The sequence below is a fragment of the Eucyclogobius newberryi genome, unplaced genomic scaffold, assembly GCF_026437365.1.
Source record: "Eucyclogobius newberryi isolate DKJ021-1_F unplaced genomic scaffold, fEucNew1.0.hap1 SCAF_18, whole genome shotgun sequence".
Taxonomy (NCBI): Eukaryota; Metazoa; Chordata; class Actinopteri; order Gobiiformes; family Gobiidae; genus Eucyclogobius; species Eucyclogobius newberryi.
The window spans coordinates 1,964,472-1,988,916 of NW_027315812.1; the positions used below are offsets into that span (position 1 = coordinate 1,964,472).

At 45.8% G+C, this 24,445-nt stretch overlaps 1 protein-coding gene across 1 annotated transcript in view; it reads left to right on the forward strand.

The window, feature by feature from the left end:
* The window catches only part of LOC140364908 (receptor-type tyrosine-protein phosphatase mu-like), a 282,228-nt gene that overhangs the window by 118,372 nt on the left and 139,411 nt on the right, over positions 1-24,445 (forward strand). Inside the window, exons 6-7 of the mRNA XM_072451289.1 lie at positions 13,313-13,428; positions 13,507-13,681. Of these exons, the coding sequence (XP_072307390.1) occupies positions 13,313-13,428; positions 13,507-13,681 (291 nt within the window). The remainder of the gene's footprint in view (positions 1-13,312; positions 13,429-13,506; positions 13,682-24,445) is intronic.

The following is a 24,445-nucleotide window of genomic DNA, read 5'->3' on the forward strand; positions in this document are numbered from 1 at the left end:
TCCCTGGATGTTCACTGGTGAGGGGGGCGTGGCCTGTCCCGTCCCTGGATGTTCGCTGGTGAGGGGGGCGTGGCCTGTCCCGTCCCTGGATGTTCACTGGTGAGGGGGGCGTGGCCTGTCCCGTCCCTGGATGTTCGCTGGTGAGGGGGGCGTGGCCTGTCCCGTCCCTGGATGTTCGCTGGTGAGGGGGGCGTGGCCTGTCCCGTCCCTGGATGTTCGCTGGTGAGGGGGGCGTGGCCTGTCCCGTCCCTGGATGTTCACTGGTGAGGGGGGCGTGGCCTGTCCCGTCCCTGGATGTTCGCTGGTGAGGGGGGCGTGGCCTGTCCCGTCCCTGGATGTTCGCTGGTGAGGGGGGCGTGGCCTGTCCCGTCCCTGGATGTTCACTGGTGAGGGGGGCGTGGCCTGTCCCGTCCCTGGATGTTCACTGGTGAGGGGGGCGTGGCCTCTCCCGTCCCTGGATGTTCACTGGTGAGGGGGGCGTGGCCTGTCCCGTCCCTGGATGTTCGCTGGTGAGGGGGGCGTGGCCTGTCCCGTCCCTGGATGTTCGCTGGTGAGGGGGGCGTGGCCTGTCCCGTCCCTGGATGTTCGCTGGTGAGGGGGGCGTGGCCTGTCCCGTCACTGGTGAGGGGGGCGTGGCCTGTCCCGTCCCTGGATGTTCGCTGGTGAGGGGGGCGTGGCCTGTCCCGTCCCTGGATGTTCACTGGTGAGGGGGGCGTGGCCTGTCCCGTCCCTGGATGTTCACTGGTGAGGGGGGCGTGGCCTGTCCCGTCCCTGGATGTTCGCTGGTGAGGGGGGCGTGGCCTGTCCCGTCCCTGGATGTTCACTGGTGAGGGGGGCGTGGCCTGTCCCGTCCCTGGATGTTCACTGGTGAGGGGGGCGTGGCCTGTCCCGTCCCTGGATGTTCGCTGGTGAGGGGGGCGTGGCCTGTCCCGTCCCTGGATGTTCACTGGTCAGGGGGGCGTGGCCTGTCCCGTCCCTGGATGTTCACTGGTGAGGGGGGCGTGGCCTGTCCCGTCCCTGGATGTTCGCTGGTGAGGGGGGCGTGGCCTGTCCCGTCCCTGGATGTTCGCTGGTGAGGGGGGCGTGGCCTGTCCCGTCCCTGGATGTTCACTGGTGAGGGGGGCGTGGCCTGTCCCGTCCCTGGATGTTCGCTGGTGAGGGGGGCGTGGCCTGTCCCGTCCCTGGATGTTCACTGGTGAGGGGGGCGTGGCCTGTCCCGTCCCTGGATGTTCACTGGTGAGGGGGGCGTGGCCTGTCCCGTCCCTGGATGTTCACTGGTGAGGGGGGCGTGGCCTGTCCCGTCCCTGGATTTTCGCTGGTGAGGGGGGCGTGGCCTGTCCCGTCCCTGGATGTTCACTGGTGAGGGGGGCGTGGCCTGTCCCGTCCCTGGATGTTCGCTGGTGAGGGGGGCGTGGCCTGTCCCGTCCCTGGATGTTCGCTGGTGAGGGGGGCGTGGCCTGTCCCGTCCCTGGATGTTCACTGGTGAGGGGGGCGTGGCCTGTCCCGTCCCTGGATGTTCACTGGTGAGGGGGGCGTGGCCTATCCCGTCCCTGGATGTTCACTGGTGAGGGGGGCGTGGCCTGTCCCGTCCCTGGATGTTCACTGGTGAGGGGGGCGTGGCCTGTCCCGTCCCTGGATGTTCGCTGGTGAGGGGGGCGTGGCCTGTCCCGTCCCTGGATGTTCACTGGTGAGGGGGGCGTGGCCTGTCCCGTCCCTGGATGTTCACTGGTGAGGGGGGCGTGGCCTGTCCCGTCCCTGGATGTTCACTGGTGAGGGGGGCGTGGCCTGTCCCGTCCCTGGATGTTCGCTGGTGAGGGGGGCGTGGCCTGTCCCGTCCCTGGATGTTCACTGGTGAGGGGGGCGTGGCCTGTCCCGTCCCTGGATGTTCACTGGTGAGGGGGGCGTGGCCTGTCCCGTCCCTGGATGTTCGCTGGTGAGGGGGGCGTGGCCTGTCCCGTCCCTGGATGTTCACTGGTGAGGGGGGCGTGGCCTGTCCCGTCCCTGGATGTTCACTGGTGAGGGGGGCGTGGCCTGTCCCGTCCCTGGATGTTCGCTGGTGAGGGGGGCGTGGCCTGTCCCGTCCCTGGATGTTCGCTGGTGAGGGGGGCGTGGCCTGTCCCGTCCCTGGATGTTCACTGGTGAGGGGGGCGTGGCCTGTCCCGTCCCTGGATGTTCACTGGTGAGGGGGGCGTGGCCTGTCCCGTCCCTGGATGTTCACTGGTGAGGGGGGCGTGGCCTCTGTAGAAGTCCACCACCATCTCCTTGGTCTTCTGCGTTGATGAGGAGGAGGTTCCACAAAGTCCTGCTCCAGTCCTCTGTCCTCCGCATCATCATCGTCCGTGATGAGTCCGATGATGGCAGAGTCGTCAGAGAACTTCTGCAGGACACAGCTGTCCGTGTCGTGTCTGAGGTCTGCAATTTAGAGGGTTAAGTGAAAGGGCGCGAGGACAGTGCCCTGGGGCGCCCCCACACTGCAGGTCCCCCACACTGCAGGTCCTCCACACTGCAGGTCCCAGACTGCAGGTCCCTCACACTGCAGGTCCCACACTGCAGGTCCCAGACTGCAGGTCCCCCACACTGCAGGTCCCACACTGCAGGTCCCACACACAGCAGGTCCCCCACACTGCAGGTCCCTCACACTGCAGGTCCCACACTGCAGGTCCCTCACACTGCAGGTCCCCCACACTGCAGGTCCCACACTGCAGGTCCCCCACACTGCAGGTCCCTCACACAGCAGGTCCCTCACACAGCAGGTCCCTCACACAGCAGGTCCCTCACACTGCAGGTCCCACACTGCAGGTCCCTCACACTGCAGGTCCCTCACACTGCAGGTCCCACACTGCAGGTCCCTCACACTGCAGGTCCCCCACACTGCAGGTCCCACACTGCAGGTCCCCCACACTGCAGGTCCCTCACACAGCAGGTCCCTCACACAGCAGGTCCCTCACACTGCAGGTCCCACACTGCAGGTCCCTCACACTGCAGGTCCCCCACACTGCAGGTCCCACACTGCAGGTCCCACACACTGCAGGTCCCACACAGCAGGTCCCTCACACAGCAGGTCCCACACACTGCAGGTCCCACACTGCAGGTCCCTCACACTGCAGGTCCCCCACACTGCAGGTCCCTCACACTGCAGGTCCCTCACACTGCAGGTCCCCCACACTGCAGGTCCCTCACACTGCAGGTCCCTCACACTGCAGGTCCCTCACACTGCAGGTCCCACACTGCAGGTCCTGGTGTCAGACACACAGTCCCGGGCTCTCACAAACTGGGGTCGGTCTGTGAGGTAGTCCAGGATCCACTCTGCAGGTCGTACTCCACACCAGCCGTCTCCAGCTTGTCCCTCAGGAGCCGTCTCCAGCTTGTCCCTCAGGAGCTGATGGTGTTGAAGGCGCTGGAAAGATCGAAGAACAGGATCCTCACAGAGCTGCCAGGCTTCTCCAGGTGAGAGAGAGAGCGGTGCAGCAGGAGATGACGGCGTCCTCCACTCCAATGTCAGGACGATATGCAAACTGCAGCGGGTCCATGGCTGAGCTCACGGTGGAGCGGAGGTGGTCCAGGACCAGCTCCAGTGTCTTCATCAGGTGGGACGTGAGAGCCACTGGCCTGAAGCTGTTGAGGTCTTTGGGGCGCGGTGTCTTAGGCACAGGTACCAGACAGGAGGTCTTCCAGACCTGTGGTACCACCCTCAGCTTCAGGCTCATGTTGAAGACATGCTCCATAACTCCACACAGTTCATCTGCGCAGGACTTAAGGAGCCTGGGGCTGATGCCATCAGGTCCTGCTGCCTTCCTCACTTTAATCCTCTTCAGCTCACTCCTCACCTGTGCTGCTGTGACAGTCAGTGGTTGGCAGGGGGACCGTGTGCTGGGGGGATGGGTGAGTCCAGGCGAAGTGGGGAGCTGATGGTCCGGGGCAGATAAGCGAAGAGGAACAGATGCAGGGCATTGTCCAGCTGTGGAAGAGGGAGCATGCAGCTGTGCAGGGGGAGGGGCGGGTGACCGATCAAACCTCAAGAAGTGAGCATTTAAATCATTCACCCACTGTAGATCCCCCTCTGTCTGGGCAGGGGGGATTTTGAAGCCCGAGATGGTTTTCAGGCTCCTCCACACTCCCTGAATGTTCTTTTGCTGCAGCTGCTCCTCCATCCTCCTCCTGTAGCCGGCCTCAGCCTGCCTGATCTTCCTCCTCAGCTCCTTCTGCACAGTCCTCAGCTCCTCCTTGTTCCCTGACCTGAAGGCTCTCTTCTTCTCCTTCAGCAGAGCCTTCAGTTCACGGTTAATCCATGGCTTGTTGTTTGGAAAACACCGCACCGTCCGGGAGGGAACAATGTTCTCAAAACAGAAGTTGATGTAGTCCGTGATGCACTCTGTGATGGTGCTGATGTCCTCCCCATGTGGGTCATAAAGCTCAGTCCAGACAGTGGTGCTGAAGCAGTCCCTCAGAGCCTCCTCGCTCTCAGCAGACCACATCCTCACCTCACGGGACACCACAGGCTGCCTGCGCACGATGGGTTCATACACAGGCCTCAGATGTACAAGGTTGTGGTCCGAGCTGCCCAGGGGAGGGAGGGGGGAAGAGGAATAAGCCTCCTTGGTGTTGGCAAAAAACAAGTCCAATGTTCTATTGTCTCTGGGGGACAGGAGACATACTGGGTGTATGTTGGTAGAAAAGAAGAGTGAGAAGCGTGGTTAAAGTCACCAGAGATGAGGAAGAGAGCCTGTGGATGCTGTGGGTGCAGCCTACAAGTGCAGGAGAGCAGTGCTTCACAAGCATATTCAGCATTGGCAGATGGGGCCACATAGACTGCGATCAAAATCACATGTGAGAACTCCCGGGGCAGATAATATGGCCTCATGCCAATAGCCAATAGTTCAATATCCTTGTTACATAGCTGCTCCCTCACTGTGCAGTGTTCGGGTTTGGACCAGCTCGTGTTCACATACACCGCCAGACCTCCACCTCTTTTCTTCAAGCATTCTCTCGTTCTGTCCGCCCGCAGCAGATGAAAATTGTCCAAACCTACAATAGAGTCTGGCATTTCTGCTGTTAACCAGGTCTCTGTGAAAATCAAGACGCTGCTGTCCCTATAAATCCTCTGGGACCGCATGAGGCTCGCTATTTCCGTCATTTTATTTTGAAGGGACCTCACGTTACCCATGACTACGGCGGGAACCGACTTCCTGTTTGTCCCTCTCTTCTCTCGGAGTTTACGTCCAGCCCGTCTGCTTCGTTGCGTTTTCCTTAGGATGTCCGCCGGGATAACGTGACGATCTCCGGGTAAGACGACTGTTCTCCGCAGTTTCATGAGTTCTTCCTTTGTGGAAACGCGGTACGGCGCCGGCCGGGGGGCGGGGCCGGAGCCGGGGGGCGGGGCCGGAGCCGGGGGACTCAGAGCCAAGACACATCGCAACGACACGACGAAAACACTCAGTCCAGCCGAACAAAGTCAAAACAAGTTAATTTAAAGCGATTCCAGTGCGTGTCCCGATCGTTCGTGAAGTTCCTCTTTCATATAAACGTGTATATAAACGTGTATATAAACGTGTATATAAACGTGTATATAAACGTGTATATAAACGTATATATAAACGTGTATATAAACGTGTGTATAAGCGTGTGTATAAACGTGTATATAAACGTGTGTATAAACGTGTATATAAACGTGTATATGAACGTGTATATGAACGTGTGTATAAACGTGTATATGAACGTGTATATAAACGTGTATATAAACGTGTATATAAACGTGTATATAAACGTATATATAAACGTGTATATAAACGTGTATATAAACGTGTATATAAACGTGTATATAAACGTGTATATAAACGTGTGTATAAACGTGTGTATAAACGTGTGTATAAACGTGTGTATGAACGTGTATATGAACGTGTATATGAACGTGTATATAAACGTGTATATAAACGTGTATATAAACGTGTATATAAACGTGTGTATAAACGTGTGTATAAACGTGTATATAAACGTGTATATAAACGTGTATATGAACGTGTATATAAACGTGTATATAAACGTGTATATAAACGTGTATATAAACGTGTGTATAAACGTGTATATAAACGTGTGTATAAACGTGTGTATAAACGTGTGTATAAACGTGTGTATAAACGTGTGTATAAACGTGTGTATAAACGTGTATATAAACGTGTGTATAAGCGTGTGTATAAGCGTGTGTATAAACGTGTGTATAAACGTGTATATAAACGTGTGTATAAGCGTGTGTATAAGCGTGTGTATAAACGTGTGTATAAACGTGTGTATAAACGTGTGTATAAGCGTGTGTATAAACGTGTGTATAAACGTGTATATAAACGTGTGTATAAGCGTGTGTATAAGCGTGTGTATAAACGTGTGTATAAACGTGTGTATAAACGTGTGTATAAACGTGTATATAAACGTGTATATAAACGTGTATATAAACGTGTATATAAACGTGTGTATAAGCGTGTATATAAGCGTGTATATAAACGTGTGTATAAGCGTGTATATAAACGTGTGTATAAACGTGTGTATAAACGTGTGTATAAACGTGTGTATAAACGTGTATATAAGCGTGTATATAAAGGTGTGTATATAAACGTGTATATAAACGTGTATATAAACGTGTGTATAAACGTGTGTATAAACGTGTGTATAAACGTGTGTATAAACGTGTGTATATAAACGTGTATATAAACGTGTATATAAACGTGTATATAAGCGTGTATATAAACGTGTATATAAACGTGTATATAAACGTGTATATAAACGTGTATATAAACGTGTATATAAACGTGTGTATAAGCGTGTGTATAAACGTGTATATAAACGTGTGTATAAACGTGTGTATAAACGTGTGTATGAACGTGTGTATAAACGTGTATATGAACGTGTATATGAACGTGTATATAAACGTGTATATAAACGTGTATATAAACGTATATATAAACGTGTATATAAACGTGTATATAAACGTGTATATAAACGTGTATATAAACGTGTGTATAAACGTGTGTATAAACGTGTGTATAAACGTGTGTATGAACGTGTATATAAACGTGTATATGAACGTGTATATAAACGTGTATATAAACGTGTATATAAACGTGTATATAAACGTGTGTATAAACGTGTGTATAAACGTGTATATAAACGTGTATATAAACGTGTATATGAACGTGTATATAAACGTGTATATAAACGTGTATATAAACGTGTGTATAAACGTGTATATAAACGTGTATATAAACGTGTATATAAACGTGTATATGAACGTGTATATAAACGTGTATATAAACGTGTATATAAACGTGTGTATAAACGTGTATATAAACGTGTGTATAAACGTGTGTATAAGCGTGTGTATAAACGTGTGTATAAACGTGTGTATAAACGTGTGTATAAACGTGTGTATAAACGTGTGTATAAACGTGTGTATAAACGTGTATATAAACGTGTGTATAAGCGTGTGTATAAGCGTGTGTATAAACGTGTGTATAAACGTGTGTATAAACGTGTATATAAGCGTGTATATAAACGTGTATATAAACGTGTATATAAACGTGTATATAAACGTGTATATAAGCGTGTATATAAGCGTGTATATAAACGTGTATATAAACGTGTATATAAGCGTGTATATAAACGTGTATATAAGCGTGTATATAAACGTGTATATAAGCGTGTATATAAACGTGTATATAAACGTGTATATAAGCGTGTATATAAGCGTGTATATAAACGTGTGTATAAGCGTGTGTATAAACGTGTGTATAAACGTGTGTATAAACGTGTGTATAAACGTGTGTATAAACGTGTGTATAAACGTGTATATAAACGTGTATATAAACGTGTATATAAACGTATGTATAAACGTGTATATAAGCGTGTATATAAACGTGTATATAAACGTGTATATAAGCGTGTATATAAACGTGTATATAAACGTGTATATAAACGTGTATATAAACGTGTATATAAGCGTGTATATAAGCGTGTATATAAGCGTGTATATAAGCGTGTATATAAACGTGTTTATAAACGTGTGTATAAACGTGTGTATAAACGTGTGTATAAACGTGTATATAAACGTGTGTATAAACGTGTGTATAAACGTGTATATAAACGTGTGTATAAACGTGTGTATAAACGTGTATATAAACGTGTATATAAACGTGTATATAAACGTGTATATAAGCGTGTATATAAACGTGTATATAAACGTGTATATAAACGTGTATATAAACGTGTATATAAGCGTGTATATAAGCGTGTATATAAGCGTGTATATAAGCGTGTATATAAACGTGTATATAAACGTGTATATAAACGTGTGTATAAACGTGTATATAAACGTGTATATAAACGTGTGTATAAACGTGTGTATAAACGTGTGTATAAACGTGTGTATAAACCTGGTTTAGTCCTGCTTTAGACTTACTTTAGTCCTGGTTCAGACCTGGTTTGGTCCTGGTTTAGTCCTGGTTTAGTCCTGATTTAGACCTGTTTAGACCAGGTTTAGTCCTGGTTTAGTCCTGATTTAGACCTGTTTAGAACAGGTTTAGTCCTGGTTTAGATCTGGTTTAGTCCTGGTTTAGTCCTAGTTTAGTCCTGATTTAGACCTGTTTAGACCAGGTTTAGTCCTGGTTTAGTCCTGATTTAGACCTGTTTAGACCTGGTTTAGTCCTGGTTTAGATCTGGTTTAGTCCTGGTTTAGTCCTAGTTTAGTCCTGATTTAGACCTGTTTAGACCAGGTTTAGTCCTGGTTTAGTCCTGATTTAGACCTGTTTAGACCAGGTTTAGTCCTGGTTTAGTCCTGATTTAGACCTGTTTAGACCAGGTTTAGTCCTGGTTTAGTCCTGATTTAGACCTGTTTAGACCTGGTTTAGTCCTGGTTTAGTCCTGATTTAGACCTGTTTAGACCAGGTTTAGTCCTGGTTTAGATCTGGTTTAGTCCTGGTTTAGTCCTGATTTAGACCTGTTTAGAACAGGTTTAGTCCTGGTTTAGATCTGGTTTAGTCCTGGTTTAGTCCTAGTTTAGTCCTGATTTAGACCTGTTTAGACCAGGTTTAGTCCTGGTTTAGTCCTGATTTAGACCTGTTTAGACCAGGTTTAGTCCTGGTTTAGATCTGGTTTAGTCCTGGTTTAGTCCTAGTTTAGTCCTGATTTAGACCTGTTTAGACCAGGTTTAGTCCTGGTTTAGTCCTGATTTAGACCTGTTTAGACCAGGTTTAGTCCTGGTTTAGTCCTGATTTAGACCTGTTTAGACCTGGTTTAGTCCTGGTTTAGTCCTGATTTAGACCTGTTTAGACCTGGTTTAGACCTAGTTTAGACCTGGTTTTGTCCTGGTTTTGTCCTGGTTTAGTCCAGTTTAGTCCAGTTTCTCAGAGTTTCTCCTCGTCCTCTGAGGCTCTGACCTTCGGCCAATTCAATCGAAACAAACCTTTTGATCCAATTAGAGCGCAGATTACAAACCTCATTATCCAATTAGAGCGCAGGACACGGCGGGGGGCGGAGTCATTACGTTAAGTGTCTGTGGAGCGACTTTTGGCTCTGGTTTGACTCCGAAGATCAAAGAACTCACCTCAAAACTGGTCTAAACCAGGTCTAAACCAGGTCTAAACCAGGACTAAACCAGGACTAAACCAGGTCTAAACCAGGACTAAACCAGGTCTAAACCAGGACTAAACCAGGACTAAACCAGGTCTAAACCAGGACTAAACCAGGACTAAACCAGGACTAAACCAGGACTAAACCAGGACTAAACCAGGTCTAAACCAGGACTAAACCAGGACTAAAGCAGGACTAAACCAGGAGTAAACCAGGACTAAACCAGGAGTAAACCAGGTCCAAACCAGGACTAAACCAGGAGTAAACCAGGACTAAACCAGGAGTAAACCAGGTCCAAACCAGGACTGAACGAGGACTAAACCAGGTCTAAACCAGGACTAAAGCAGTTCAACTAGGAATAAAACTGCACTAAAGTTGGAATAATCACATACCATACATCTTTCTCTTATCGGGGCTGGGTCGTGGGGGCAGCAGTCCAAGCAGGGACTCCCAGACTTCCCCCTCCCCAGACACATCCTCCAGCTCCTGGGGGGATCCCGAGGCGTTCCCAGTTCAGCCGAGAGACATAGTCCCTCCAGCGTGTCCTAGAAATTCTGTGCATAAAAGCTATGAACAGAAGCGGTGACAAAGCGCAGCCCTGAGGAGTCCCTCATGGGAACAGGTCTGACTTCCTGCAGTGACCACAGCTCCTGCTCCTGTCAGACAGGGACCGGACAGCCCTGAGCAAAGGGCCCCGGACCCTGTACTCCCCCCAAAGGACACCCCGAGGGACACGGTCCAAAGCCTTCTCCAGATCCACAAATACATGTGACTGTGCAAACTCCCATGAGCCCTGGCGCCCCCTGGTGGAGAGTCTAGAGCTGTTCCAGTGTTGCACCACCAGGACCTAAAACTGCTCCTTCTGAAACCCCGGCTCCAGGGGCCTCGATGACCTGGGGCCCCGATGACCTGGGGCCCCGATGACCTGGGGCCTCGATGACTTGGGGCCCCGATGACCTGGGGCCTCGATGACCTGGGGCCTCGATGACCTGGGGCCTCGATGTCCTGGGGCCTCGATGACCTGGGGCCTCGATGACCTGGGGCCTCGATGTCCTGGGGCCCCGATGACCTGGGGCCTCGATGACCTGGGGCCTCGATGACCTGGGGCCTCGATGTCCTGGGGCCCCGATGACCTGGGGCCTCGATGACCTGGGGCCCCGATGACCTGGGGCCTCGATGACCTGGGGCCTCGATGTCCTGGGGCCCCGATGACCTGGGGCCTCGATGACCTGGGGCCTCGATGACCTGGGGCCTCGATGTCCTGGGGCCCCGATGACCTGGGGCCTCGATGACCTGGGGCCCCGATGACCTGGGGCCCCGATGACCTGAGGAGTTTAGTGTCGCTCACGTTTTCAGTTGTCGCTGCAGTTTGTCTCGGACGTTTCAGAAGAATCCATCTGTGGTCCATCACAGGGGTCTGAGGCCCGGGTACAGAGGATCCATCTGTGGTCCATCACAGGGGTCTGAGGCCCGGGTACAGAGGATCCATCTGTGGTCCATCACAGGGGTCTGAGGCCCGGGTACAGAGGATCCATCTGTGGTCCATCACAGGGGTCTGAGGCCCGGGTACAGAGGATCCATCTGTGGTCCATCACAGGGGTCTGAGGCCCGGGTACAGAGGATCCATCTGTGGTCCATCACAGGGGTCTGAGGCCCGGGTACAGAGGATCCATCTGTGGTCCATCACAGGGGTCTGAGGCCCGGGTACAGAGGATCCATCTGTGGTCCATCACAGGGGTCTGAGGCCCGGGTACAGAGGATCCATCTGTGGTCCATCACAGGGGTCTGAGGCCCGGGTACAGAGGATCCATCTGTGGTCCATCACAGGGGTCTGAGGCCCGGGTACAGAGGATCCATCTGTGGTCCATCACAGGGGTCTGAGGCCCGGGTACAGAGGATCCATCTGTGGTCCATCACAGGGGTCTGAGGCCCGGGTACAGAGGATCCATCTGTGGTCCATCACAGGGGTCTGAGGCCCGGGTACAGAGGATCCATCTGTGGTCCATCACAGGGGTCTGAGGCCCGGGTACAGAGGATCCATCTGTGGTCCATCACAGGGGTCTGAGGCCCGGGTACAGAGGATCCATCTGTGGTCCATCACAGGGGTCTGAGGCCCGGGTACAGAGGATCCATCTGTGGTCCATCACAGGGGTCTGAGGCCCGGGTACAGAGGATCCATCTGTGGTCCATCACAGGGGTCTGAGGCCCGGGTACAGAGGATCCATCTGTGGTCCATCACAGGGGTCTGAGGCCCGGGTACAGAGGATCCATCTGTGGTCCATCACAGGGGTCTGAGGCCCGGGTACAGAGGATCCATCTGTGGTCCATCACAGGGGTCTGAGGCCCGGGTACAGAGGATCCATCTGTGGTCCATCACAGGGGTCTGAGGCCCGGGTACAGAGGATCCATCTGTGGTCCATCACAGGGGTCTGAGGCCCGGGTACAGAGGATCCATCTGTGGTCCATCACAGGGGTCTGAGGCCCGGGTACAGAGGATCCATCTGTGGTCCATCACAGGGGTCTGAGGCCCGGGTACAGAGGATCCATCTGTGGTCCATCACAGGGGTCTGAGGCCCGGGTACAGAGGATCCATCTGTGGTCCATCACAGGGGTCTGAGGCCCGGGTACAGAGGATCCATCTGTGGTCCATCACAGGGGTCTGAGGCCCGGGTACAGAGGATCCATCTGTGGTCCATCACAGGGGTCTGAGGCCCGGGTACAGAGGATCCATCTGTGGTCCATCACAGGGGTCTGAGGCCCGGGTACAGAGGATCCATCTGTGGTCCATCACAGGGGTCTGAGGCCCGGGTACAGAGGATCCATCTGTGGTCCATCACAGGGGTCTGAGGCCCGGGTACAGAGGATCCATCTGTGGTCCATCACAGGGGTCTGAGGCCCGGGTACAGAGGATCCATCTGTGGTCCATCACAGGGGTCTGAGGCCCGGGTACAGAGGATCCATCTGTGGTCCATCACAGGGGTCTGAGGCCCGGGTACAGAGGATCCATCTGTGGTCCATCACAGGGGTCTGAGGCCCGGGTACAGAGGATCCATCTGTGGTCCATCACAGGGGTCTGAGGCCCGGGTACAGAGGATCCATCTGTGGTCCATCACAGGGGTCTGAGGCCCGGGTACAGAGGATCCATCTGTGGTCCATCACAGGGGTCTGAGGCCCGGGTACAGAGGATCCATCTGTGGTCCATCACAGGGGTCTGAGGCCCGGGTACAGAGGATCCATCTGTGGTCCATCACAGGGGTCTGAGGCCCGGGTACAGAGGATCCATCTGTGGTCCATCACAGGGGTCTGAGGCCCGGGTACAGAGGATCCATCTGTGGTCCATCACAGGGGTCTGAGGCCCGGGTACAGAGGATCCATCTGTGGTCCATCACAGGGGTCTGAGGCCCGGGTACAGAGGATCCATCTGTGGTCCATCACAGGGGTCTGAGGCCCGGGTACAGAGGATCCATCTGTGGTCCATCACAGGGGTCTGAGGCCCGGGTACAGAGGATCCATCTGTGGTCCATCACAGGGGTCTGAGGCCCGGGTACAGAGGATCCATCTGTGGTCCATCACAGGGGTCTGAGGCCCGGGTACAGAGGATCCATAATTCATCCAGTCTCTACCTCACATTATGTTCCACTTTCAAAAGATTTTGTTCTCACGTGGCTTTGTTTGTTTGTTTGTTTGTTTGTTTCAGTGGGGACGCCTCACTTTCTGCACATTAAAGATGTTGAAGTAAACGCAGGACAAACCGCCACGTTTCAGTGCACAGTGAACGGACGACCCCAGCCTCAAGTCCAGCTCTACCTACAGGTAAAAGTACTGCAATACTGCAAATACTACAGCTCTACCTGCCCTGACCCGGTCTGAAGCGTGTCTTTTCTCCTCCAGGGCTCCGGGGGGCGCTGGGCTTCCATGTCGCAGGTAAAAACAGTAAATTCTCGCAGATTCATGGCGAGTTTCGATGTTTTGAACACGACCAAAGCGGATTCTGGGACGTATCGCTGCCTCGGCCAATCAGAGCGAGGCGTGGGCGTGTCCTCGTATGCCGAGCTGACCGTCAAACGTGAGTCACTTTAATATTTAAAACTTGTGCTTTTTACAGGATTAAACTCTTTAGCACAGCTTTGCTCAACCGATGAAGAGAGAAGAAAGAAGATGAGGAGGGAGGAAAGGAGATGAGGAGGGAGGAAAGGAGATGAGGAGGGAGGAATGGAGGAAAGGAGATGAGGAGGGAGGAAAGGAGATGAGGAGGGAGGAAAGGAGGAAAGGAGATGAGGAGGGAGGAAAGGAGATGAGGAGGGAGGAAGGGAGGAAAGGAGATGAGGAGGGAGGAAAGGGGGATGAGGAGGTAGGAAAGGAGATGAGGAGGGAGGAAAGGAGATGAGGAGGGACGAAAAGGAGATGAGGAGGTAGGAAATGAGATGAGGAGGAAGGAAAGGAGATGAGGAGGGAGGAAAGGAGATGACAAAAGGAGATGAGGAGGGAGGAAAGGAGATGACAAAAGGAGATGAGGAGGTAGGAAAGGAGATGAGGAGTGGAAAGGAAATGACGAGAGAGGAAAGGAGCTGAGGAGAGAGGAAATGAGGAGGGAGGAAAGGAGATGAGGAGATAGGAAAAGAGATGAGGAGGTAGGAAAGGAGATGAGGAGTGGAAAGGAAATGACGAGAGAGGAAAGGAGCTGAGGAGAGAGGAAATGAGGAGGGAGGAAAGGAGATGAGGAGATAGGAAAAGAGATGAGGAGGTAGGAAAGGAGATGAGGAAAGGAGATGAGAAGGGAGGAAAGGAGACAAGGAGAGGAAAGGAGATGAGGACTGAGGAAAGGAGATGAGGAGAGAGGAAAGGAGATGAGGAGGGAGGAAAGGAGATGAGGAGGTAGGAAAGGAGATGAAGAGGTAGGAAAGGAGATGAGGAGGGAGGAAAGGAGATGAGGAGGGAGGAAAGGAGATGACAAAAGGCGATGAGGAGGGAGGAAAGGAGATGACAAAAGGAAATGAGGAGGGAGGAAAGGAGACAAGGAGAGAGGAAATGAGGAGGGAGGAAAGGAGATGAGGAGGGAGGAAAGGAGATGACAAAAGGAGATGAGGAGGGAGGAAAGGAGATGACAAAAGGAGATGAGGAGGTAGGAAAGGAGATGAGGAGTGGAAAGGAGATGACGAGAGAGGAAAGGAGCTGAGGAGAGAGGAAATGAGGAGGGAGGAAAGGAGATGAGGAGATAGGAAAAGAGATGAGGAGGTAGGAAAGGAGATGAAGAAAGGAGATGAGAAGGGAGGAAAGGAGACAAGGAGAGGAAAGGAGATGAGGACTGAGGAAAGGAGATGAGGAGAGAGGAAAGGAGATGAGGAGGGAGGAAAGGAGATGAGGAGGTAGGAAAGGAGATGAGGAGGGAGGAAAGGAGATGAGGAGGGAGGAAAGGAGATGAGGAGGGAGGAAAGGAGATGAGGAGGGAGGAAAGGAGACGAAGAGAGAGGAAATGAGGAGGGAGGAAAGCAGATGAGGAGGGAGGAAAGGAGATGAGGAGGGAGGAAAGGAAATGAGGAGGGAGGAAAAGGAGATGAGGAGGTAGGAGAGGAGATGAGGAGGGAGGAAAGGAGATGAGGAGGTAGGAAAGGAGATGAGGAGGGAGGAAAGGAGATGAGGAGGGAGGAAAGGAGATGAGGAGGAAGGAAAGGAGATGACAAAAGGAGATGAGGAGGGAGGAAAGGAGATGACAAAAGGAGATGCGGAGGGAGGAAAGGAGACGAGGAGAGAGGAAATGAGGAGGGAGGAAAGCAGATGAGGAGGGAGGAAAGGAGATGAGGAGGGAGGAAAGGAGATGAGGAGGGAGGAAAAGGAGTTGAGGAGGAATGAAAGGAGATGAGGAGGGAGGACAGGAGATGACAAAAGGAGATGAGGAGGGAGGAAAGGAGACGAGGAGAGGAAAGGAGATGACGAGAGAGGAAAGGAGTTGAGGAGAGAGGAAATGAGGAGGGAGGAAAGGAGATGAGAGGGGAGGAAAGGAGAAGAGGAGATAGGAAAAGAGATGAGGAGGGAGGAAAGGAGATGAGGAGAGAGGAAAGGAGATGAGGAAAGGCGATGAGGAGGGAGGAAAGGAGACGAGGAGATAGGAAAAGAGATGAAGAGGGAGGAAAGGAGATGAGGAAGTAGGAAAGGAGATGAGGAAAGGAGATGAGAAGGGAGGAAAGGAGACGAGGAGAGGAAAGGAGATGAGGAGAGAGGAAAGGAGATGAGGACCGCGGAAAGGAGATGAGGAGAGAGGAAAGGAGATGAGGAGGGAGGAAAGGAGATCAGGAGATAGGAAAGGAGATGAGGAGGGAGGGAAGGAGATGAGGAGGGAAAGGAGATGAGGAGGGAGGAAAGGAGATGAGGAGTTAGGAAAGGAAACGAGTAGAGGAAAGGAGATGAGGAGAGAGGAAAGGAGATGAGGAAAGAGGAAACGAGATGAGGAGATGGGAAAAGAGATGAGGAGGGAGGAAAGGAGATGAGGAGGGAGGAAAGGAGAGGGACAAGGTCCTGGTCCTCCTGGTCCTCCTGGTCCTCCTGGTCCTGGTCCTGGTCCTGGTCCTGGTCCTGGTCCTGGTCCTGGTCCTGGTCCTGGTCCTGGTCCTGGTCCTGGTCCTGGTCCTGTGGAGCAGGTGTTGTTGATCACAGATCGATCGATGAAACAGAACGAGGCTCAGATTAAACTCATCAATATTCATCCTCAGGATATTCACTCTTCACACACTTTACACTCTTTACACTCTTTACACACTTTACACACTTTACACACTTTACACACTTTACACACTTTACACTCTTCACACACTTTACACTCTTTACACACTTTACACACTTTACACTCTTCACACACTTTACACTCTTCACACACTTTACACTCTTTACACTCTTTACACACTTTACACACTTTACACACTTTACACTCTTCACACACTTTACACTCTTTACACACTTTACACACTTTACACTCTTCACACACTTTACACTCTTTACACACTTTACACACTTTACACACTTTACACTCTTCACACACTTTACACTCTTTACACACTTTACATTCTTTACACACTTAACACACTTTACACACTTTACACTCTTTACACTCTTTACACACTTTACACACTTTACATTCTTTACACACTTTACACACTTTACACTCTTTACACACTTTACATTCTTTACACTCTTTACACTCTTTACACACTTTACACACTTTACACTCTTTACACTCTTTACACACTTTACACTCTTTACACACTTTAAATTCTTTACACACTTAACACCCTTTACACACTTTACATTCTTTACACTCTTTACACTCTTTACACACTTTACACTCTTTACACACTTTACACACTTTACACTCTTTACACACTTTACACTCTTTACACTCTTTACACTCTTTACACACTTTACACTCTTTACACTCTTTACACACTTTACACTCTTTACACACTTTACACACTTAACACCCTTTACACACTTTACATTCTTTACACTCTTTACACTCTTTACACACTTTACACACTTTACACTCTTTACACACTTTACACACTTTACACTCTTTACACACTTTACATTCTTTACACTCTTTACACTCTTTACACACTTTACACTCTTTACACACTTTACACACTTTACACTCTTTACACACGTTACACACTTTACACTCTTTACACTCTTTACACTCTTTACACACTTTACATTCTTTACACTCTTTTCACTCTTTACACTCTTTACACTCTTTACACCCTTTACACACTTTACACACTTTACACTCTTTAAACTCTTTACACACTTTACACTCTTTACACTCTTTACACTCTTTACACTCTTTACACTCTTTACACTCTTTACACACTTTACATTCTTTACACTCTTTACACTCTTTACACTCTTTACACTCTTTACACACTTTACATTCTTTACACTCTTTACACTCTTTACACACTTTACACTCTTTACACACTTTACACTCTTTATACTCTTTACACTCTTTACACACTTTACACTCTTTACACACTTTACACTCTTTACACACTTTACACTCTTTACACTCTTTACACACTTTACACACTTTACACTCTTTACACTCTTTACACACTTTACACTCTTTACACACTTTAAATTCTTTACACACTTAACACCCTTTACACACTTTACATTCTTTACACTCTTTACACTCTTTACACACTTTACACACTTTACACTCTTTACACACTTTACACACTTTACACTCTTTACACACTTTACATTCTTTACACTCTTTACACTCTTTACACACTTTACACTCTTTACACACTTTACACACTTTACACTCTTTACACACGTTACACACTTTACACTCTTTACACTCTTTACACTCTTTACACACTTTACATTCTTTACACTCTTTTCACTCTTTACACTCTTTACACTCTTTACACCCTTTACACACTTTACACACTTTACACTCTTTAAACTCTTTACACACTTTACACTCTTTACACTCTTTACACTCTTTACACTCTTTACACTCTTTACACACTTTACATTCTTTACACTCTTTACACTCTTTACACTCTTTACACTCTTTACACACTTTACACTCTTTACACACTTTACACACTTTACACTCTTTACACACTTTACACTCTTCACACACTTTACACTCTTTACACACTTTACACTCTTTACACTCTTTACACACTTTACACTCTTTACACACTTTACACTGTTTACACTCTTTACACTCTTTACACACTTTACACTCTTTACACACTTTACACTCTTTACACTCTTTACACTCTTTACACACTTTACACTCTTTACACACTTTACACTCTTCACACACTTTACATTCTTTACACTCTTTACACTCTTTACACACTTTACACTCTTTACACACTTTACATTCTTTACACACTTAACACACTTTACACACTTTACACTCTTTACACTCTTTACACACTTTACACACTTTACACTCTTTACACACTTTACACACTTTACACTCTTTACACTCTTTACACTCTTTACACACTTTACACTCTTTACACTCTTTACACACTTTACACACTTTACACTCTTTACACACTTTACACACTTTACACTCTTTACACTCTTTACACACTTTACATTCTTTACACACTTTACACTCTTTACACTCTTTACACACTTTACACACTTTACACTCTTTACACACTTTACACTCTTTACACTCTTTACATTCTTTACACACTTTACACTCTTTACACTCTTTACACACTTTACACTCTTTACACACTTTACACTCTTTACACTCTTTACACACTTTACACTCTTTACACACTTTACACTCTTTACACTCTTTACACTCTTTACACACTTTACACTCTTTACACACTTTACACTCTTCACACACTTTACATTCTTTACACTCTTTACACTCTTTACACACTTTACACTCTTTACACACTTTACATTCTTTACACACTTAACACACTTTACACACTTTACACTCTTTACACTCTTTACACACTTTACACACTTTACATTCTATACACACTTTACACACTTTACACTCTTTACACACTTTACATTCTTTACACTCTTTACACTCTTTACACACTTTACACACTTTACACTCTTTACACTCTTTACACACTTTACACTCTTTACACACTTTAAATTCTTTACACACTTAACACCCTTTACACACTTTACATTCTTTACACTCTTTACACTCTTTACAAACTTTACACACTTTACACTCTTTACACACTTTACACTCTTTACACACTTTACATTCTTTACACTCTTTACACTCTTTACACACTTTACACTCTTTACACTCTTTACACACTTTACACACTTTACATTCTTTACACACTTTACACACTTTACACTCTTTACAACACTCTTTACACACTTTACATTCTTTACACTCTTTACACTCTTTACACACTTTACACACTTTACACTCTTTACACTCTTTACACACTTTACACTCTTTACACACTTTAAATTCTTTACACACTTAACACCCTTTACACACTTTACATTCTTTACACTCTTTACACTCTTTACACACTTTACACACTTTACACTCTTTACACTCTTTACACACTTTACACTCTTTACACTCTTTACACACTTTACACACTTTACACTCTTTACACACTTTACACACTTTACACTCTTTACACACTTTACACACTTTACACTCTTTACACACTTTACACTTTACACTCTTTACACTCTTTACACACTTTACACACTTTACACTCTTTACACACTTTACACACTTTACACTCTTTACACTCTTTACACTCTTTACACACTTTACACTCTTTACACTCTTTACACACTTTACACACTTTACACTCTTTACACACTTTACACACTTTACACTCTTTACACTCTTTACACACTTTACACTCTTTACACACTTACACTCTTTACACTCTTTACACACTTTACACACTTTACACTCTTTACACACTTTACACTCTTTACACTCTTTACACACTTTACACTCTTTACACTCTTTACACACTTTACACTCTTTACACACTTTACACTCTTTACACTCTTTACACACTTTACACTCTTTACACACTTTACACTCTTTACACTCTTTACACTCTTTACACACTTTACACTCTTTACACACTTTACACTCTTACACACTTTACATCTTTACACTCTTTACACTCTTTACACACTTTACACTCTTTACACACTTTACACTTCTTTACACACTTACACACTTTACACACTTTACACTCTTTACACTCTTTACACACTTTACACACTTTACACTCTTTACACACTTTACACACTTTACACTCTTTACACACTTTACATTCTTTACACTCTTTACACTCTTTACACACTTTACACACTTTACACTCTTTACACTCTTTACACACTTTACACTCTTTACACACTTTACATTCTTTACACACTTAACACCCTTTACACACTTTACACTTCTTTACACTCTTTACACTCTTTACACACTTTACACACTTTACACTCTTTACACACTTTACACTCTTTACACACTTTACATTCTTTACACTCTTTACACTCTTTACACACTTTACACTCTTTACACTCTTTACACACTTTACACACTTTACACTTCTTTACACACTTTACACACTTTACACTCTTTACACACTTTACATTCTTTACACTCTTTACACTCTTTACACACTTTACACACTTTACACTCTTTACACTCTTTACACACTTTACACTCTTTACACACTTTAAATTCTTTACACACTTAACACCCTTTACACACTTTACATTCTTTACACTCTTTACACTCTTTACACACTTTACACACTTTACACTCTTTACACACTTTACACACTTTACACTCTTTACACACTTTACATTCTTTACACTCTTTACACTCTTTACACACTTTACACTCTTTACACACTTTACACTCTTTACACACGTTACACACTTTACACTCTTTACACTCTTTACACTCTTTACACACTTTACATTCTTTACACTCTTTTCACTCTTTACACTCTTTACACTCTTTACACCCTTTACACACTTTACACACTTTACACTCTTTAAACTCTTTACACACTTTACACTCTTTACACTCTTTACACTCTTTACACTCTTTACACTCTTTACACTCTTTACACACTTTACATTCTTTACACTCGTTACACTCTTTACACTCTTTACACTCTTTACACACTTTACACTCTTTACACACTTTACACTCTTTATACTCTTTACACTCTTTACACACTTTACACTCTTTACACACTTTACACTCTTTACACACTTTACACTCTTTACACTCTTTACACACTTTACACACTTTACACTCTTTACACTCTTTACACACTTTACACTCTTTACACACTTTAAATTCTTTACACACTTAACACCCTTTACACACTTTACATTCTTTACACTCTTTACACTCTTTACACACTTTACACACTTTACACTCTTTACACACTTTACACACTTTACACTCTTTACACACTTTACATTCTTTACACTCTTTACACTCTTTACACACTTTACACTCTTTACACACTTTACACACTTTACACTCTTTACACACGTTACACACTTTACACTCTTTACACTCTTTACACTCTTTACACACTTTACATTCTTTACACTCTTTTCACTCTTTACACTCTTTACACTCTTTACACCCTTTACACACTTTACACACTTTACACTCTTTAAACTCTTTACACACTTTACACTCTTTACACTCTTTACACTCTTTACACTCTTTACACTCTTTACACTCTTTACACACTTTACATTCTTTACACTCTTTACACACTTTACACTCTTTACACACTTTACACTCTTCACACACTTTACACTCTTTACACACTTTACACTCTTTACACTCTTTACACACTTTACACTCTTTACACACTTTACACTCTTTACACTCTTTACACTCTTTACACACTTTACACTCTTTACACACTTTACACTCTTTACACTCTTTACACACTTTACACTCTTCACACACTTTACATTCTTTACACTCTTTACACTCTTTACACACTTTACACTCTTTACACACTTTACATTCTTTACACACTTAACACACTTTACACACTTTACACTCTTTACACTCTTTACACACTTTACACACTTTACATTCTTTACACACTTTACACACTTTACACTCTTTACACACTTTACATCTTTACACTCTTTACACTCTTTACACACTTTACACACTTTACACTCTTTACACTCTTTTCACACTTTACACTCTTTACACACTTTAAATTCTTTACACACTTAACACCCTTTACACACTTTACATTCTTTACACTCTTTACACTCTTTACACACTTTACACACTTTACACTCTTTACACACTTTACACACTTTACACTCTTTACACACTTTACATTCTTTACACTCTTTACACTCTTTACACACTTTACACTCTTTACACTCTTTACACACTTTACACTCTTTACACACTTTACACACTTAACACCCTTTACACACTTTACATTCTTTACACACTTTACACACTTTACACTCTTTACACACTTTACACACTTTACACTCTTTACACACTTTACACTCTTTACACTCTTTACACACTTTACACACTTTACACTCTTTACACACTTTACACACTTTACACTCTTTACACACTTTACACACTTTACACTCTTTACACTCTTTACACACTTTACACTCTTTACACTCTTTACACACTTTACACACTTTACACTCTTTACACACTTTACACACTTTACACTCTTTACACTCTTTACACTCTTTACACACTTTACACTCTTTACACTCTTTACACACTTTACACACTTTACACACTTTACACTCTTTACACACTTTACACACTTTACACTCTTTACACTCTTTACACACTTTACATTCTTTACACACTTTACACTCTTTACACTCTTTACACTTTACACACTTTACACACTTTACACTCTTTACACTCTTTACACACTTTACACACTTTACACTCTTTACACACTTTACACTCTTTACACTCTTTACATTCTTTACACACTTTACACTCTTTACACTCTTTACACACTTTACACTCTTTACACACTTTACACTCTTTACACTCTTTACACACTTTACACTCTTTACACACTTTACACTCTTTACACTCTTTACACTCTTTACACACTTTACACTCTTTACACACTTTACACTCTTCACACACTTTACATTCTTTACACTCTTTACACTCTTTACACACTTTACACTCTTTACACACTTTACATTCTTTACACACTTAACACACTTTACACACTTTACACTCTTTACACTCTTTACACACTTTACACACTTTACATTCTTTACACACTTTACACACTTTACACTCTTTACACACTTTACATTCTTTACACTCTTTACACTCTTTACACACTTTACACACTTTACACTCTTTACACTCTTTACACACTTTACACTCTTTACACACTTTAAATTCTTTACACACTTTACACACTTTACACACTTTACACTCTTTACACACTTTAAATTCTTTACACACTTAACACACTTTACACACTTTACACTCTTTACACTCTTTACACACTTTACACACTTTACATTCTTTACACACTTTACACACTTTACACTCTTTACACACTTTACATTCTTTACACTCTTTACACTCTTTACACACTTTACACACTTTACACTCTTTACACCCTTTACACACTTTACATTCTTTACACTCTTTACACTCTTTACACACTTTACACACTTTACACTCTTTACACACTTTACACACTTTACACTCTTTACACACTTTACATCTTTACACTCTTTACACTCTTTACACACTTTACACTCTTTACACCTCTTTACACTCTTTACACTCTTTACACTCTTTACACTCTTTACACACTTTACACTCTTTACACACTTTACACTCTTTACACTCTTTACACTCTTTACACACTTTACACTCTTTACACACTTTACACTCTTCACACACTTTACATTCTTTACACTCTTTACACTCTTTACACACTTTACACTCTTTACACACTTTACACTCTTTACACACGTTACACACTTTACACTCTTTACACTCTTTACACTCTTTACACACTTTACATTCTTTACACTCTTTTCACTCTTTACACTCTTTACACTCTTTACACCCTTTACACACTTTACACACTTTACACTCTTTAAACTCTTTACACACTTTACACTCTTTACACTCTTTACACTCTTTACACTCTTTACACTCTTTACACTCTTTACACACTTTACATTCTTTACACTCGTTACACTCTTTACACTCTTTACACTCTTTACACACTTTACACTCTTTACA